The 19,497-nt window shown below is 38.2% G+C and overlaps 1 protein-coding gene across 1 annotated transcript in view; it reads right to left on the bottom strand.

Moving 5' to 3' along the window:
* HDAC9 (histone deacetylase 9) overlaps positions 1-19,497 on the bottom strand; it is a 697,702-nt gene that overhangs the window by 330,271 nt on the left and 347,934 nt on the right. The window contains 1 exon segment of the mRNA XM_074268892.1: positions 17,945-18,214. Within this exon segment, the coding sequence (XP_074124993.1) occupies positions 17,945-18,214 (270 nt within the window).

The raw sequence follows: 19,497 nt of genomic DNA, 5'->3' as shown, positions 1-19,497 counted from the left end.
CAGCAGCCTCATTATGTTAGGTTTCTTGGGCATATTTGGCTGGAATACAGTAAGAAAACATTATATTCATATGTTTATGTATATAGAGACATACACAGGTATACAATGTATACATATACATGTCCATATATAAGCATGCATGTGTGTATACATACACACACGTGCTTATGTATATTTCCCAATAGTCCATGCAGATTTAAGTTTTAATAGTTCAAAACTTCAGTAATACTTTTGGGATTACCTGGACAAATATTCATATGGAAAATATTGCTACTCAGAAAAGATAAATTTGGACACCGTTTTCAAGTTTCCATGTTAGTGTTTCCCAAATGACATCCCATAGAAGTCTAGTGTTCCATACAATAGAGAGACAATACCATTGTCTGAAAAATGTCTCTTGACCATATTATGGGACTTATGCTTTTGTCAAAGCTACCAATTACAATAATTCTCATGGGAAAAAAAGCCTTGATTTCCTCAAGATTTTTTCCAAATGTTTCTGACCCATGTTTGTTCCAGGAGAATTCAAAATCTTAGGCTCCACGGACCACTATTGATGGCTTCTTACAGAATGTTCTCTGCTCAAATTAATCTGAGACATGCTTCTTCTTTTTTTGTTATTGTACTTCAGGAGGTTCTTCCCGTGCTGTCCTGCAAAATCCATTCCTGTTTTCAATTCAAAACTAATAAGCTGTGATTAATTGTGGGAATCATGTGAGATATTTAGATACGTCACCATTTTGTTTTTATTATACCTGGACATGGCCAGAAGAAAAAATTAAAACTTCCAATATTTTATATATTGAGTTTTCATTTTACTCTGTTTCTAATTATCATTTTTCCTTATTGCCTTCATTGTCTCAGAAAGTAAATACTTCTTTTTTTTTCTTTTCTTTACTTTTTCATCTAGATAACGTTCATTTTTCACACAGATTTTCCTTAGACTTCAAATGGAAGCTATTTCTTTAAAAGTTCAAGATTTAGAGCAGGAGAACATGGATTTGAATCAAGGCTTTACAACTTACTATCTATGTGGCTTTAAATAAATCACCTGATTTTTGCAGCCTCTGTTTACTCATCTGTAAAATTAGGGGCTTGGTCCCCAAATTTTTCTGGATCTAAATGCATGATTCCATAAATAATGATCTTGGAATAATGTTCTATCAAGTCATCATGAAAAGAAAGAAAGTTCAAAAATGCAATGGTATTAATATTTTTATCTACTTCTATGTTAAAAAAGTGAATAATCAGCATCATTACCAAAGTACCTCTAGTATCACTACAAAATATCAGGAAATAATAAAGACAATCTTGCCAGTGATGTTCAGAAAATCAACAGAGAACCAGAGCCATGGGTACAATGATCTTGTATCATGGGATAATTACTAATATCTTAAATTATAAGATATCCCAAAGAACATGGAGAGGAGAGTAGCCAGAATAAGGAAGGACGGCAAATCCAGATGAATGAAGAGCAGTTGACAGAACTGGGCAAGTTTAGCCTGGAGAAGAGAAGACAAGGAGTGTGTGTGTGTGTGTGTGTGTGTGTGTGTGTGTGTGTGTGTGTGTGTTTGTGTTGAGGGAAGATAGCTACAGTCAAGCATTTGGTTTAAAACACCTCAAAACAGACTTGTTATGTTTGGGCCAAGATAGTAGAACTGGGAACAATGGATACAAGATGCAAAAGTGGTAGTTGGAAGTTGATGGAGGTCAGAGGTCAGGCAGAGATTCCCAACATTCAGGACAGCCTACTGGTAGAATGAGCTTCCTTGGTATATTGAGAAATCCCACTTGGAGATCTTCACAGAGTCTGGATCATTCATCTTAGAGCATAATGTTGAGAAAAAAATGAACATGTGACAATCCTCTAAATGAGACTTGAAGCCCAGGTTCTGGCTTGGGATCCATAGTACCTTTAGCACTGTATATGTGAGTAAATTCCGTTGATCCCTATGTACTCATGTCATGTAACCTGGAAATTCATAGAAAGGTCCTCTCTGAGGATGCTGGATGGGCCTGGAGGTCACTCCTACATTTGGCTCAGTTTTGGAATTGGTACTTTCCATACAAGTGATATGGAAGATATAGGAGCTACAGCCTGATCCCTGTGGCCTGTGACAGAGCCTGGTTTGTATCTCCCTTCTCACCATTTCCTTTCACTTCTCTTCCAGCATTTTCCATTCCAGTTCTACACAAATGGCTCTCAAACACTTCCCCATCTCCCCTCTCATACTTTTGCCCATGCAGATTCCCACTCCCTTCTCACCTCTGATTGCTCGAAAGAATGGCCAAAATACTGATCCATTGTGTTCTTGTTTTTTGTTTTTTTGTTTGTTTGTTTGTTTGTTTTTTGGTTTTGGTTTTGGTTTGGTTGGTTTTTATTTCAAATCATCAGCATCCCATACAGTGATTTGGATAATGTTTTGCTTGTTTTTTTGTTTTTGTTTGTTGTTGTTGTTGTTGTTGTTGTTTTGTTTTTGTTTTTGTTTTGTTTTGTTTTTTGTTTTTGTTTTATTTTTTGCATTAAACAAATAACATTGATTGAATTGACTAGGATGTTGCCTTCGGATTCAAGAACTGGGTTGAAACCTTCCCTCTGTTACAAATATGGTATCTCTGAGCAAATGATTTAATATCCATGTACAACTAGGGGAAACTATCTATGAAAGCCCTTGTGGGACAAATAATCAGCAAGCATTTATTAAATACCTACTAAATGCCAAGTACTATACAAAGCAGTAGGAGTACAAAGAAAGGTAAAACACAGTCCTTGCTCTCAAAGAGCAGATGATTTAATATGGGGGAGAGAACATGTGCTTTTAAGATTTAGACAGGAAAAATCGGGGGATAGTTTTAGAGCAAAGGCACTAGCACCAAAAGATAAGAAGAAAGGCTTTTTTCAAATAGAAGGTGAGATTTTAGCTGGGGTTTGATGGAAGACCAAAGTCAAAGGGAAAGGCAAGGAGGGAAGCCTTTCCAGGCTGAGGGAGAGGGGAATCAGTGAAACGATCCTCAGTCTGGATACGGAACTATGAGTCAAACAAATCAACAGATCAATCAATCGATCCACGACAATGGATCCAGGCCTCATTCAGCATGAGGATTTGAGCTTCCCTACCTAAACCTCCAAGACTAAAGGCAGGAGCCTCACTCACAGGAGTAAACCCTGTTCTCTTTCCCCTACCAAGAATTCACAGAAAGTCTCCAGAGCACTGACCACCCCTTTTCCTTCAGAGCACTGACCACCCCTTTTTTTTTTTCACCAAGGCCAAAATGTCATTTCTTTTGTCCCTGAGAAATCCAAGCCAAATGGTAAGAATGCCACGTTTTGGTTAAACAAACAGCCCCGGCTGTCCTCAACAGAGCTGGAGTTTGCTGAGGTGGCTCAAGCCAGCCAACATCTTGTCCATCTCCCTGACAGACAAAGAGCCTCACAGGGCCTGGAATGACATGCCTGGGGCTGGCACGTGAGGGGCCTAATTTAATTAAATAGCAGGAAACATGTTTTCCATATGCCATTGCCCGGCCACACACAAACTGTAACAGTAAAGCTTTTATACTCTATCAGTGCAAGGAAAAGGAGAGTATTTTTTTAATGGATGCTCACCACTGCAGAAAAAAACAAAAAAGTGAGACTTGCCCATCAGAGATGCTCCCTGGCCTGGGACGCTGCCACTAAAAAAGCAGCTACCTTCTTCATCTCCCTGAAAAAGCCTCCCTGCTCTCCATGCTCATTTACGAAGATTTTTAAAGAAGCCCTTGCCCAGGTTTGCTAACATTTATAATGAAACCAATTTTCTGATTGCTTTAAGGAAAAACAAAACTCCACACCAAAGAGAATGCAGATCTGAGTGACTCAGGAAGCCCCACTCAGAGCTCCATTCTACCTGCTCTTCCCACTTGGGAAGAGGAAAAGCAGAAAGTAAATGATATTTTAGTAAAGGGAAGAAAGAACAGAACCTGTCTTCTGGTTTTGGTCTTTCTTTTTTTATTACTTTTCACTTCACTTTTCTGTCCCTCAGTTACTTCATCTGTATAATGGGAGCTGGATTCATTGACCTCTTAGGCGCCTTCTGACTCTAAATTCTTGATCCTGTGATCTTCTCTAGCAACAGTTTACTTTTACCTTTGGCCCTTTAAGAAAACTTGCTGAACTTTTTCTTCTTCCATTTCCTTCCATTCCATTTCCTTCCATTCCATTTCCTTCCTTCCTTCCTTCCTTCCTTCCTTCCTTCCTTCCTTTTTTCCTTCCTTCCTTTTTTCCTTTTTTCCTTCCTTCCTTCCTTCCTTCCTTCCTTCCTTCCTTCCTTCCTTCCTTCCTTCCTTCCTTCCTTCCTTATTTCCTTTTATCCTTCCTCTCTCCCTCCCTTCTTTCCTTCTTACCTTCCTTCCTTCCTTCTTTTTTTAAAATGAGACAACTTTCCATTCCAGTGAACAGAGCATATTCTACACCTGCAATATTCCGAGGAGAATTTCCATTGCTTTGGTATCATTTCTGCTGTCCAAAGCTTTGCTTGGCATTTCCCTTTGGGCATCAGGGAGAAGATAAGTTTATAAATAACCCAGAAACTCTGGGAACTTTTCTGATACTGGAAGACTCCAGGCTTGTGTGCTGGAGAAGAGAAAGGTTTAAAAATCTGCCAACTAGTCTGCAGGAAGTTTCCTTGGTACTGGTTAGTGCTGTAATTACAAAAAAATCCCTAAGAATCTTCAGAGATGCCCAAGGACAAGAAACCCATTTTCCCTGGCTACTGGCATGTAGTCACAGAGTACTTTTAACTTAAGAACAAATGGGACTATTACAAATGAGAAAAACCTTAATTTGGTTGATCGAGACATGTTTTTGCCCTAATAGAAAACCAACAATACACTTGATCAGTTTTTGGCAGGATTCATTTTTGTGGTTTATAATCTTCAGATGTGACCAGCTTTGTTCTCTAACTCAACACTCAAATACTTAGACTTCTGCACTCCCATTAGATTTGGGGTCAGACATTCTACTAATGAGTTAGGCTCATTAATTTGGCAGAAGATAATGAAATTACAGGCTAACTTTCCAGCTGCAATATTACAGACAATTGATGGGGCTTTAATGATTTAAAAAAAACAAAACAAAACAAACTTTTCCATGGCAAGTCAAAGAGATATTTATCATTTTTTTTTCTTTCATGGTAATATAGCAGTAGTAGCAGCAGCAGCAGCAGCAGCAGCAGTACTAGTAATTATAATAAAGAGCTAGCATTTCTATACCTTAAGACTTGCAAAGCATTTTTAATATGTTATATTATTTGATTCCCACACAAGATGGAACATCCCTATCTTCTTTTGGGATAATAGCAATAATATTATCACTACTACTTCTACTACTAAAGATAATATTTTTTAAACAATACCTAGCATTAACATATTGTTATTTAATATAATTTTATATATTAATACATGTTAATATTAACATATTAATAAGTAATTAATATGTTAATATTAATTATAAGATATAATATATTATAATATATTAATATATGTTAATATGTTAATATTAACACATTGTTTTTTAAACAATACCTAGCATTAACATAATCTCTTACGACTTAAGAAAAACTGTGCACGTTACTTTTTGATTCCCACATTAGATTTCTGATTTTCAGTACATTGTTTTGCACTATATTGAAATCCAAAGGTTGCAATCACTCAACAGCAAGCACATTGAGAGCCAACAACCTAATAAATCATCTCTCATGATTGAACCAGTAGATGATCTCTTATGAACCATATTGTGATATGATCCAGGATATGGTCTCATAACCGAACAGGAAAGATAAGTAATTCACCTTCATTTTAATCAATGGTGAAAGGCCTTTTTTTCCTTTTGCTTTTTCTTTTTTTTTTTTTTTTTGGTCATGTGTTACTATCCATGATTCGCACACACATATATGCATGCATGCACATACATACATCCAATGATAGTGTGATCTCTTAACAGCACTCCTTCTAAAAACAGTAACATGGGAAACCCCACAATTGAGGAATCAGTCAGTCAACAAACATTTAAGTGCCTACTAAGTGCTAAAAGCTGGGGATAAAAAGGCAAAAAAATAACAAACAAACAAATAAACAAAAACAAACAAACAAACAAACAAAAAAATCCCTGTATTCCAAGAGTTCACAGCCTAATTGGGAAGGCTGGCAAAAAAATTGTTTGCAAAAAAGATAAATATAAATATACACAAATTTTCTCTCTCTCTCTCTCTCTCTCTCTCTCTCTCTCTCTCTCATGCACACAATTAGAATTAATCTTTCAGGAGGGAGTTACTCCCATTAGAAGGAACCATGAAAGCCTTCTTACAGATTGGGACTGTATGTGGGTAACACATGGGATTTGGGCTGGGACCTGAAGGAATCCAGGAGACAAGATGAGGAGCCAGCAAGAGGCAATGCCCAGAGTTCAGGAGATGAAGGGTAATTTACAATGACCAGCAGGAAAACTATAGAGAACTATAGAGGGACAGAGATGTTGAAAAGACTGGAAAGTGTGGAAGGAGCCAATTATGAACAAACTCAAATTATGCTTCATCCTGGCGGTAACAGGGAACCACTGGAGTTTCCAAAATGATGGAGGGAGCTTCAGAAATTGGGTCCTGTTTTGTTAAAGTATTCCTAGAACTTAATATTACTGTGAAGGATTATGGGGAGACTAGATGTGACTACCTGAAGTTATTATAGGCAACTGTCTTCTCCATGAGAATCACTGCAGTTTGGAGGTAGAAAAAAAGCAGAGCAACAGCTGCATCCATCACACAAAGATGCTGTTAATAAAGTCATTCTTCCTGGGTATAGATGTCTATCTCATCATCACAGCTACTAGTTCAGGGCTGGGCCTGAAGTAAGTGCTTCATAAAAGCTTTCTAGCTTGTTTGACCAATTTTAGCCATTCCCAAATCTGCAAATGACCTCCTCTCATCTGCCTTTTGTGTCTTCTCGAAACACTAGAAAATGCTCTGCTCTTGCTCAGTTCAGAGAATCCGGTCCCAGCATCTATTAGGAGGCCTGTTGTCCACTTCTTCCCTTGGAGCTTTAAGAAGGAAATATTCCTACAACAAAAAATCCACCTCCGGCTGAATCCATCCTTCAACCACATTCTTGAGGTCGGATTAAGCAAGAATAGGTCTGCGTGGCTCAGAAAAATGCTCCTTCTCAGACTGGTCATCCCAGCATGACCCAGAGGAGAAAGGTCAGGACTTGGAGGCAAGAAGGCCTGGGGCAAATCCTGCCTCTGACACCACATCAAGAGTCTCTGTGTGTGTGTGTGTGTGTGTGTGTGTGTGTGTGTGTGTGTGTGTGTAAAGGCCACTAAGCCTAGGTCAGCCTCTGCTTCCTTATTTCTAAAAGGAAAAGACCCAAATGCCTATTTCTCAGGGCTTGGGCAAAATGTAAAAGGTGATAATGATTCTGAAACACTTTGCAGACTCTAAGTGCACATAACGTGAGCCACAGTTATTGCTTGTGTTTGTGTAATTCTCATGCAGAAATTTTTGGGGCTTTTGATTTGACTCATCCGAAGTAAAATGATCAAACCCTTTCTGATGGTTCTTCAAATGCTCAAAGCTAAGTCCTATGTGAAATAGAATTGGATTTATGGTTGAAACACCGGAATTTAAATCACAGTTCTGCCACTTCTTGTGTGATCTCGGTCAAGTTTTTAATTTTCCTTGTGTCACTTTCTTCGTCTGTAACATGAAAGGGCTAAACTTGATCTCAAAGGTCCTTTCAGAAGTGTAGCTAGTAGAGAGAAATTGGTATTTATATATTGGCGTCAGGCTGCAATGCAAAGGGAAGTCCCATTTGGATTTTTAGTTGTCCTTATAGGGTTTTTTTTTGTTTTGTTTTGTTTTGTTTTGTTTTTTTTGCAATGAATCAGAGACTGTTTTGCCACTTGAGGAAGCTCATGTAAGCATCACCTAAATGGTGGGTGGAAGTGGGAGAGGGGATTGATGGGAAGAAAGGAGATCAATGTGAGATATCATGGAAACAGAATGACTTTGAGCTTGGCTAGAAATGGGACAAAAGGTGGAGGGAAGAGTAAGGACCACCTGAGGTTCCACACCTTTGTGTCTGGAAATGTGAGGGAGTCCTTGACAAAAAAAGGAAAATTAATGGGAAAGAGTTTGTGCTTGACAAGAGTTGAAGATGCCTACGGGACACCCAAGGTAAGATATCCAGAGAAAGCTGATAGGTGAGGCAGGAAATTAGTTCTGGAGAGATTTGGGCTCAATAGGTACATTTACAAGTCAGCCAGGAAAGTCGATCTTTGAATCGGTTGAAGTAGATAAGATCCCCAAAAGGAAGAGGAGAGAAAAAGAGAGCCTGGAACCATATAGCAGAATCATCTATATATTAGAGAGGAGAGACTGATGAAGACTCGGTAGAAGAGACTGAAAAGAAGTGGTCACGCTGAAGAAATCCCACAGAGAACGGCATCACTGAAGTCAAAAGTACCCAGGAGGAAGGGGGGGCTCAAGAGTATCAAAGGGTACAGAGCAGTATGGACAAGGAGAAAAGGTTTTTGGTGTAAGTGCTTAAGAGATCATTGATCATTTTTAGAGAAAGGAAAATCCAGAGAGGTGGGGTCAGAATCTAGATCATAAAAGACTGAGATGCAAGTAGCTGGTAAATCATGAGAGATGCTGCGCTAGCATCTGGCAGAGAAAGGGAGGGATTGCCAGGGCACAAGCTTCCAGAGATGGTAAGTAAAGTTTGGGAAGTCTTTGGAAATCTGTAGGTAGATGAGAAGTAATCACTAGAGAGGGAGGAAAGAAGATAAGAGAGGGAAAGGGGATCGACAATGGAATAGGCTCACAGGAGGCTGAAATGAAGACTTCAAGTGGGTAGCCTAGACAGAACAAGGAAAACAGTCTCCTTTCTCTTTGTAGGTAGAAGACTTTATGAGGGAAGGGAGAATATGAAGGAACTTACCGTGAATAGATTTGGTTTTTTCAATTAAATAAGATGGAAAATCATTGGCAGTGAAATAATTGCAAAGGGGTTTTAATATTGGTTCTGATGATGTCATTAAAACCTAAGTTATTGCAAGTTAGCTCAATGAGTTTGGATTCAATTCAACTGCACACACATGTGTTTCCTACTACATGCAGGTTCTAGGGATGAAACAGCTCCTGCCTTCGAGTGGCTTATATCCCATTGGAAGATATAAAACATCAGCGCAGATAAGTCAATATAAAAGAGCTCTAATGTCGCACAAACCCATTTCAAGAGGAACAAAGTGATCTCAGGGCAATGGCAAAGTCCAGACTTTGCTGGCCCCGCAAATTGGAGCTGTACTTGGAAGGAAGTCCAAAACAGGTAACCTCAGGAGGCATCAGAATGAGGATGAGAGCTCAGATGAAATGAGATAAAATTTGTGAAGTTCAATCCTTTCCGTTGTGGCTAAATCTGTGACCCCATTTTGGGTTTGGGTCTTTTGCTTTTTTGTTTTGTTTTTGCAAAGATAGTAGAGAAGTTGCTATTTCCTTTTCTAGCCTATTTTACAGATGAGGAAACTGAGGCAAATTGTGTGACTTGGTTAGGATTATAAAGTTCGTAAGTATCTGAAGTCACATTTGAACTCAGAAAGATGAGGTTTCCTGACTTAAAAGCAGGGTCTTGATGCACTATGGCTCCACCTAGCTGCCCAAAGTGAAATTATAATGAAAAAAATTGCCTAAAGACAATTGCAATGACAAAATTACAAATAAATTTGATCATATCTGATGCTTGAAGAATAAACAGGATCCTTAACTCTCTCCAGAGAATGAAGAAGAATTACATGAAAAGGGATCTTCAGCTCCTAGAACAGTTGGCTGTCTCCCCCAAAGTCTCCATTTTCTATAGCTGTGACACTACTTAGCGGGAGAGCAGCACCTTGGTTTTGCCTGGGATTGATGTGAGCCTTGGGTAAGAGATATACTCGAACTTCTTGAAGGCAAGGATGTTTTATTGTCCTTGTTGTTGCACTTGTACTTCCAGCTCCTAGTGTAGGGCTGAGTACATAGTAGGTGATTAATAAATGGCTGCTGATCGAGTGATTGAAAAGTTCCCTGAAGGCCAAAGTACAGACAACTTGGATTTTTTGTATTCTTCTGTTTTCTTCTGATTTTACATCAATATTGGCTAAAGGACCCAACTTTCTAAGAGCATATAGTATTATTACTCAACTAATGCCTATGAAACAATTGAGGAAAATCCAAATAAAAAGGAAGGTTCTAACTTTAAAAAAAAAAAAAAAAGATTAATGGAGGCTTGTGGAGGAAGAAAAGAAGATCAAAGTGCAAAGGATGAAGTAGATTCCAATATGGAAAAGGGAAGAGTGGGGGTATTCTACATATAAGAATGATACCTACAAAGACAACAAGCAAGATTAAGAGTATAGACACAAGCTAGTTAGTTACGTGATTGATAATTTTCATATGAACTGGAGAAATAGGGAAAACTTTGCAAGAGGCACGGGAAAATAGATGGTAGACAATGGAGAGACTGATTGATCACATGCTGAGAGGGAGACAGGAGAAGTGGCTGACCAGAACGTTCTACCAGCATCCTCTTGATACCGACAGAAATTAAAGAAAGTCTCCAATGAGTTAGAAAGACCCCCTGTGGAGAGCTTTTTGGAAGGAATTGAGGGTCTCACGGAATGGGAAGGCAAAGAAAGGTTGGATGTGTTCTGTTGAAGACAATAGCTACATTGTTATGAGCCACTATCCAAGTACAGGCTGAGAACAAAGGGCTTGGAAAGTCAATAAGTATTTGAGATAGATGGGATAAGCAACAAGGAAAGGCTATACATCTTTAAATAGATTTATGAAGGAATGCTAGCCTGGTTAGGTTAACATGGTGCAGAGAACGGGAGAAATCCAGAGAAAGACTCTTCAAATAACTGGAGAGATTCTCACTGGAAGAAATACTGGAAACCCGAAGGGCTAGCAAACTTCATCCCCTGTGATCCAGCAGTGTCACTACTGGGTCTGTGCCCCAAAGAGATCATGAAAGAGGGGAAAAAACCCCATGTGCAAAAATGTTTGCGGCAGCTCTTTTTGTAGTGGCAAGAAACTGGAAACTGAATGGACGTCCATCAGTGGGAGAATGGCTGGATAAGTAATGGTATATGAATGTTATGGGATATTATTGTTCCGTAAGAAATAATGAGCAGGCTGACTTCAGAAAAACCTGGAGAGATTTACTGATGCTAAGAGAAGTGAGCAATACCAACAGAACATTGTCCATAGTAACAAGAAGATGGTGTAATGATCAACTACGCAACATTCAGCTCTTCTCAGCAATACACTGATCCAAGCCAATTCCAATCGATTTGGGCTGGAAGATGCCAATCACATCCTCTTGAGAGAGAAAACTATGGACTCTGAATGTGAATAGAAGCAGACTATTCTTGCTTTTTTCCCATCATGATTTTTAACTTTAGTTCTCATTTTTCTTTCACAACAGGACAAACATAAAAATATGTTTAAAAGGATTGTACACACATAATCTATATCAGATTGCTTGTTGTATTGAGGAGGAGGTAAGAAAGAGAAGGAAAGAGAAAAAGCTTGGCACTTGAAATCTTACCAAAACAAATGATGAAAGTCCAACAGTGCTATCTGGGAAACATATGAAAAAGCAATTTGAGAATGGCCTTCAGATTTCCATGTTAATTTGGAAAATTTGAATACAATGGAAGGAATGGTTTTATTCATTTATACATTTATAGGTGGGTATACACATACCTATGTGGATGTTTGTGTGGATGTGTGTGTGTGTGTGTGTGTGTGTGTGTGTGTGTGTGTGTGTGTATATATATATATATATATATATATATATATATATATATATATATATATATATATATATATATATATATATATATATATATATATATATATACACATATATATGTGTAGATGTATATATGTGTAGATGTAGATGTAGATGTAGATGTAGATTGTAAGTGACATACACACATACACAAATATTTAGGGCAGCTAGGCAGTGAATAACATGTCAGGCCTGGAATTGGGAAGACTCATCTTCTCGAGTTCCAATCCAGCTTGAGACTAGCTGTGTGACTCTGGGTAATTCATTTAACCCTCAGTTTCCTCTTCTGTAAAATGGGCTGAAGAAGGAAATGGCAAATCACTCCAGTATCTTTGCCAAAAAAACTCCAAATAGGCTCACAGAGTCAGACAAGACTGAAAAGTCACTGAAGAATACAAATATATACTTCTGCCCAGGTATGTAGGATTTTGTTGCTATTGTTGAAAACATAATGATACATGCACATGTTTATGTCAAATATGATAAATTAGAGAGCCGGGAAAGAGGAAGATCATTCCTAAGTGGTATTGGGAAAGACCAGATCCCACCCAAATTCTCACTCCTATTAACCAAACAAACAAAAAACCTTTTTTAGGCACCTAGTATGTGACAGATACAAAGGACCGGGGATACAAAAAAGGCAGTCTTGACCCTCAAAGAAATTACAATAAAATGACAGAGGTAACTTGCAAATGTCTACAAAGCAAGCAATAAAAATAATAATTAGATTAAAAAATAAGAGAGAGAGAAAGCACTAGAATTAAGAGGAGTTAAGGAAAGCTTGTAGTAACATATGGTCTTGTAGTTGGACTTTAAAGAATGCCAGAGAGGTCAGTAGAAAGATCAGAGAAGGAAGAGCTCCCCAGGCAGGGGGACAGGCAGGAAAAAAGATCCACTCAGACCCAAGATGGGCAGTGTTCGGTTGAGAGAAGAGCTAAGATGCCAGTGTTACTGGATGGAATCTTCACGGTGAAAGGAAAGTGTCAGACTGGAGAGGCAGGTGGAGGCTGGGCTATGAAGGACTTGGGAGGCCAAAGAGAACATCTTGGTTTTGCTCCTGGAGGCCACTGGAGTTGACTGAGTAGGGGAATTACCTGATCAGACTTACACTGGACAAAAGTCACTTTGATGACTGAATGGAGCATGAATGACTGTATCCCTTTTATTCTGACCACTTGTACATAAAAGATAGCCTTGGAAGCCAGTATTTTAAAGGGGGAAGTCTGAGCCCTCTCCTTGGTGGCAGTTGGGGGTGAGGGAGGCTATGGGCTCCTTCTGCCTGTAGATATATGGATTCCCATGAACTTCAGATACCTTTCAATACCAGCTGGTGGAGCTACTGTCTTTACCCACTGGCAAACTCAATGAATCACTACCCACCCCCTCAAACCATAGAGCCTAAAAAATCACCCTGAGTCACATCACTTTGGGGACAGTTTTAGTTTAGTTTTTTTTAAACCACATAAACTCTCACTCTAAATGGATTCATCACCATTCAAAGGACTCTTTGCATTGATAAGTGTGGAACAGAACTTTTTAAAGTACCAGGGGAAAAGAACAAATATGAAGGAAACCCTTTTCTCATCATCACCCTCAAAATATCTTAAAAACTGAAAATGGAAGAATTTTAATTTCAATTATCTGAAATCAATCATCTCAAATGATAAACAGTGTGTATATGTATGTGTGTATGAAAGAAATCTCTCTATATATGTAAAAGAGAGAAATAGAGCAAAGAGACAGAAAGAAAATGAGAGTGAGAAAGTAAGAAAGAGAGAGACAGAGACAGAGACAGAGACAGAGAGACAGAGAGAGAGCGCACACCAGTCAATTAAGGCAACCTCCCGAGGAGGGATTGGAGGGTTCTTTGTACATACTACCTTGGTTTAGAGGATCCTAATTTATAGATCTCCAAGTAACTGAAGTTCAATAAATAACTAGAGAAGAGATAATGAATAATGCATGAGTTACACTAAAGATTTTAGAAATCTGTAATTTTGTTATCACAGGAAATTCCTGGACTATCGCTAAGAGAGAAGTCCTAGTGAGTCTCCTGAAGCAATAAATTAAACATCATACTCCATATGATACAGCCCTGGCTTTTTAGTCAGAGGTCCTAGATTCAAAACTAGCTCTGCTGTCCACTTCCTCTGGGACCTCAGGAACATTTCTTCATCACTCCAAATGAAAGGACTAGAGTAGATGATCCCTAAGGATCCTCCTATTTCTAAATTTCATTTTAACCATTTTAAGTGCAAGGATCCCATGTGTCTGTGTATGAGATGCAGAGCACGCACACCCAAAACCAGTATCCATGCTCTCCTAGGGCAGGGACTTTCATTTTCACATTGTTATATCCCTGGTACACAATGTCTCATGTACAGCAGATGCTTAACAGCTCTTTGTTGAATGAATACGTGAATGGATGTATGAAACCCATTAACATACGTGTTGATGGCCTTCTGTCCCTATGATGTTCTTACTGTATGTGAAGGAGAATGAATGTCACCTTGATTTGCAGCTTATTCCACAATGTGACTAATTTCACAGCAATGTCAAATTCAGATGAAATAGCCCCTTGGGGAGAGGGAATTTGACTTTTGACCTTTGATTTAGGGAATCACCATAAATTGTGGATGAGATTCGCCACTTTGGAAGTAACCACCAATATCAACTTACAACATCATTATTCACCCACTGACTTGCTTACTGAGGACTAGATGTAAGGCACTGGGTTAGACATTTTGAGAAAACAACTTGGCTTTTAGAAATTGAAACAAATTTGAGAATAGGCTGTTTTTTTTTTTTTCTGTCAACTTCATTACAATTCTTCTACCATGTTCCTTGTAAAATATTAATAATAATATAGCATTATGAATTATTATTAACTATTATAAATAAATATAATTATATAATATCAATGTTTATATTATTTTATATTTATATATAAATATATAGAATTATTTATATATAAATATAATATTATTTATTAAATAAATATATAATGTATAACAGAATATTTAAATATAATAATAAATTATTATTAATAAGTTCCATCAGGACAGGAACTCATTTTTTAAAAATTTCTTGATCTATCACCGTGTCCGGCATACAGTAAGCATTTCATAATGTTTACTAAATTGGATTGAATAGATCAAGGAAGCATAGCTTTAAAACTGGATGTGACCTTAGAGGCTATTTAGTTCACCATCTCTAAGGTCAGAGAGATTATTTGACTGTTTTTGCCTTGAGTTGTATTCCCAGCACAGTGTCGAAAAATAAATAAACATTTTATAAGTGTTTATAGCCTAATTGCCCCAGATTACAAAACTAATGACAGTTACAGGCCCCCAGACTTTAAATCCAGAATTCTTGGGAAAAGAATGCACAGTATTGACTTGTTTCTAATTACATAATGACTGATATATACAGACTAAACTTTTGAAATTTAATATTTATTTCGTTTAAAATAATGAAAAAAAATCACTGTTGAAAGTTGTCATTGCTCGTTTCAGTAAAGCAAGACAAGTTCTTGAGAGGTGCTAGAAGTATTTGGTGAGGAAACAGTCTAAATAGATTTGAGTTTTCACAAACGCAGATGTCTGAAAAGGAATCTTTTTAAAATAAAAAACAAAACTTTATTTGAGAAAGAGACTGATACCAGAAGGCAAATGGTGCACATACAAACAGAATATATTTACAACACAAAACATGATCTCACCCACGTGGGTGTAAATTATAATAAATACAGTTGATTTTAAATGTAAGAGACATTTCTCAATTAGAACTAAAAGGATTCAAGCCCAGCTTTCCTTTTCGCTAGTTCCAGGTATTTTCTCGATGAAATTGACCGAATCACCATTTCACCATAGCTAATATCTGCTAATCAAACTGATGTTGCTCTTCAAATGACACTATAAAACCCAGCTTGAATATTGTGGTTGTTGCTATTCTTTGTCCATGTTCTACAACTTGGGAAATCCTATTACAGGTCTCTTGGATGGTAGGTTCCAGGAAGATATATCTTAAAAGACACTATCATCTTCCCATTCATACCTTCCCCCAGGAAACAGGATAAAAGTATTTGAGAAAATAACTTCATAAGATGCAAAAAGAAACTTTTTTTTAAATTTGCCATATTTCATGGCACCATTGTGTTTTTCTATCCAGAGAAGACAAGTATGCCATTTTAACTTAACCAATTGATTGATTTCAAAAATAACCTGAAGGAAAGAAAATTCTTATTGAATTGAATACCATTTTGAGGTAATATCAAATCTTCAGGGCTTTTCATTACGTTAAAAAACTCATCTATGTTCTAAGGTTCTATGATTTCCCTTAGGTTATTTTAATTTGGATAGTGATATTTTAAAAAGAAAGGAAAAAAAAGTACATCCTTTGACACTATCCTATTTTAAAGTCTTTTTTTTTTTTTAATATCACAGCAAAATGTAAATACTACATGCTTGTGACATCCATGGGAACAAGTCAATGTTGGGCAACCTGACTCTTTTGAAACAGGATCCTGCACTTTAAAATGCCTTGGGTTTAAAAATATAAATATTGGAATTATAAAAAACCACACAGATATGTGGTCAGTTTTGAATTATCCATATTAGAGGGGGCTTAATACAATGAACCTTTAACTAGCTTAACCAGAGTAAACTATGAAATAAGGCAAACATATCAAAAAGGAATATGAAGGAAATATTTCATTGGCAAACTTCCTTAACAATTTCCCTGCTTTTCTTAGACAATAAATCAATTCATAGATCACCTTTTAAAAACAGACTTGAATACTATCCTCCCTACTATTTTCCCCCTACATTCCTTAGTACATGAATCATTTGGACTTCCTGTTTCCATAAGGCATTTCCTATCCAGTCTCATAGAATCATTTTTTTTTTTTCGTAGAACAGCAGAAACCTGACAAAGAATTGACTTAAGTAGACAGCGTCTTCCAATGCATTCCGAGTTGTTGGGATCTTATATAGCTTCAGAGGACAAAATTTCCATGAAGGTGCTCTATATACAAATGGTGAGTTGGTTTGTTGTGTTTCTCCTTAAGCCCGACCTTCCGAATTTTGGAATGCTCTTTTGCCGTTTTGCCTCTATCTGCTTAAATTGTGGAACGCCATTTTTTTTTTCCCATGGGACTGCCATCTTGAGGATCCTAGAACCATTGCCTATATATCTGACCTCTTCTCTTTTAAGAACACCGTTCCCACTTTGGTGGTCCCATGGGATTGTCTATCACTGCACTTAGGGTTCTGCCATGGGATCCGGTTGAAGCAGTGGCGCCCTAGCTATCGTTCTTTATCCGGATTTGTGTCTGCTTCACGGGAATGTGTCTCTCTAGACAATGTCATCAGAAAACCCAGGAGAAAGTCCACTATGTGATGCAAAAATCAGACAAGCTACAATATAAAAAAATAAAGCTAGGACTCCAATCTGCTTCTTTACAACCATCTGTAACTCTAATGTGTTCGATTACTACCAATGCACAGAAATCCAAGGTCGATGGCGTTTACACCAGAACCTTTCTACAGAAGGGGGGTGGGGGAGGAAACAAAAACTATCCTTAACAGTGTCTGAGACTGCAGTATGATACATTATATACAGAAGAGTCAAGGTCAAGGTCACTGTGTGAGGACAAAACCAAAAAAAAAGGAGAGAGGAAGAGAATGCTTCATTGATCATGCCCGGAGCTGACTCCTGAAGTGGCTGATCTCAACATGGGGGATACACCCAACAGAGGATGTCCTTCCATGAGAAGTTAACAGATGGGACAGAGTCCGGGACCACCAGATTGTCTAGCATCAGCCCCCGGACAGATGGGATGGAATCTTAGTGAAACGGGTCTCTTTCCATTAGTCGATGCTCAAAGAACCCTCTCTACATTGACAATGTACATAGAGAAATGCCTGCCTCGGTGGGATGCTTAAAATTCTCAAACCAAACTCCCAGATCGACGCAAGGCTAGGAATTGATCTTCTCTTTCCGTGACCTAATGCTGGGTGGAGCTTGGTGTTCAGATAATAACCTTAATTACAAATCCTGGCGCCAAATCCTTGCCTATTACCTGTTGCACCAAAGCAGCCTGCTCCCCAGATTCCATTTCCTGGGGCTGAGTATCATCATCACTGTCCAGCGGTTCCTCTTTTATTTTCACGGCCCCCAAGGTGGGGCCCCGTTGGCTGTCGTCGGGACCCAAGCTGCTGTCGCTGCGGATGCTGTTGGTGCTGGACGGAGCCCGGTCTTCTTGCATGGGCTGGTCTCCGTGAAGCTCCTCTTCCGATTCTTCCAACTGACTTCCTGGCTGTTTCAGCTGCTCAATGGACTGGGAAAGCATCTGGAAGAGAGTGGCGAAGTTTTAAAGCAATTTCTACTCCACAGGAACAGAGAAGCCAAATGGTCACTTTGCTCTACACTTACATTTTTTCGAATGGGCCAATTTGTAACTTAACTTTCATTAACAATGCTAGAGCTCAGGCCACCGGGAGACTGTCCCCATCATTCCACGGTGCCTATGGAGGGGAGGAGGCCTCTACAAATTAACACAGCTGATACTTCTCTTCAAAGTCCCTTAGAAACACAGAAAGATGGAAAGGAAAACTTTCAGCGTGAAACATGAAATTGCGACAAATACGGGATATACCGAGGCATTTTTAGGCAGAGCAACTTATGAACGATATTCCTTGCAAAGCAGAAAAGGCAGTGAAGTTTCCACCTGGAGCCCACTTTACCTTTTAACACCTGGTGTGCACCACTAGAAGAAAATCGTCAAAAATAACATCATCATTTTATGTAATATAATAACTGAATATTCTAATAACAGAATTTGCAGATGGTATCTGCCAATGGCGGGACCACAAAGTTAAGTTGTCCTTCGGGAAACTTTGATTCAATCTGGATCTCAACAAACACCAAACAAATTATGATCTTATACGTCTCTGCAAACCAAGAAAATAAGAATACCCAGACATAAAATTCTAAGCTTTAGTGAAACTTAAATTTGCTTCAACTTAAAGAAAAATAAACTCAATTATGTCAATAACTTTAGTTTTATAAGTTCTATTCAGACATATGCTACCTTTTATTCTCTTTCAAACTCTCCCTTTCCCCCCCCCCCAATTCACTTTTGAAATTTTTATCTTTTTTCTTTCCTAAAAAATATAACCTGGGGCAAAAATGGATAAATCTCTTTCAAAGTTATTTAAAGGAGTAAGGAGAAGCAGGATAGAGGTTTCTACAAAGACTGTAACAGTGTAAATTAAAAGAACCCCCCCCAAAAGAAGCCAAACATGGAAGTGTTCACTAAAAGACATAATTTTGTCCCCAGGAAAGGGCTAAGGAAGCAACTCTCTCAGTAGTTAGGCAGGAGTGGATCACAAGTACAGAATGTAACAGACATTGGCACTTTGCTTTCTTTCCAAAAAAAAAAAAAAAAAAAGGACAGCCATTTCATTTTGAGTCCTACTATGTGCACATGACATTGCACTAGACCTTGTGGATACTAATACCAAGAATAAAACCATTGCTGCTCTCCAGTACGTTACAGATCAACACAGGAGCCAAGTCTGCCATTTGGATGTTGAGTTCAGTCCATCTTTGCCTAGGTACTGAGACACATGC

This window comes from Sminthopsis crassicaudata, chromosome 5 (genome assembly GCF_048593235.1).
Source record: "Sminthopsis crassicaudata isolate SCR6 chromosome 5, ASM4859323v1, whole genome shotgun sequence".
Taxonomy (NCBI): Eukaryota; Metazoa; Chordata; class Mammalia; order Dasyuromorphia; family Dasyuridae; genus Sminthopsis; species Sminthopsis crassicaudata.
This window is presented reverse-complemented; position numbering and strand designations above follow the sequence as displayed.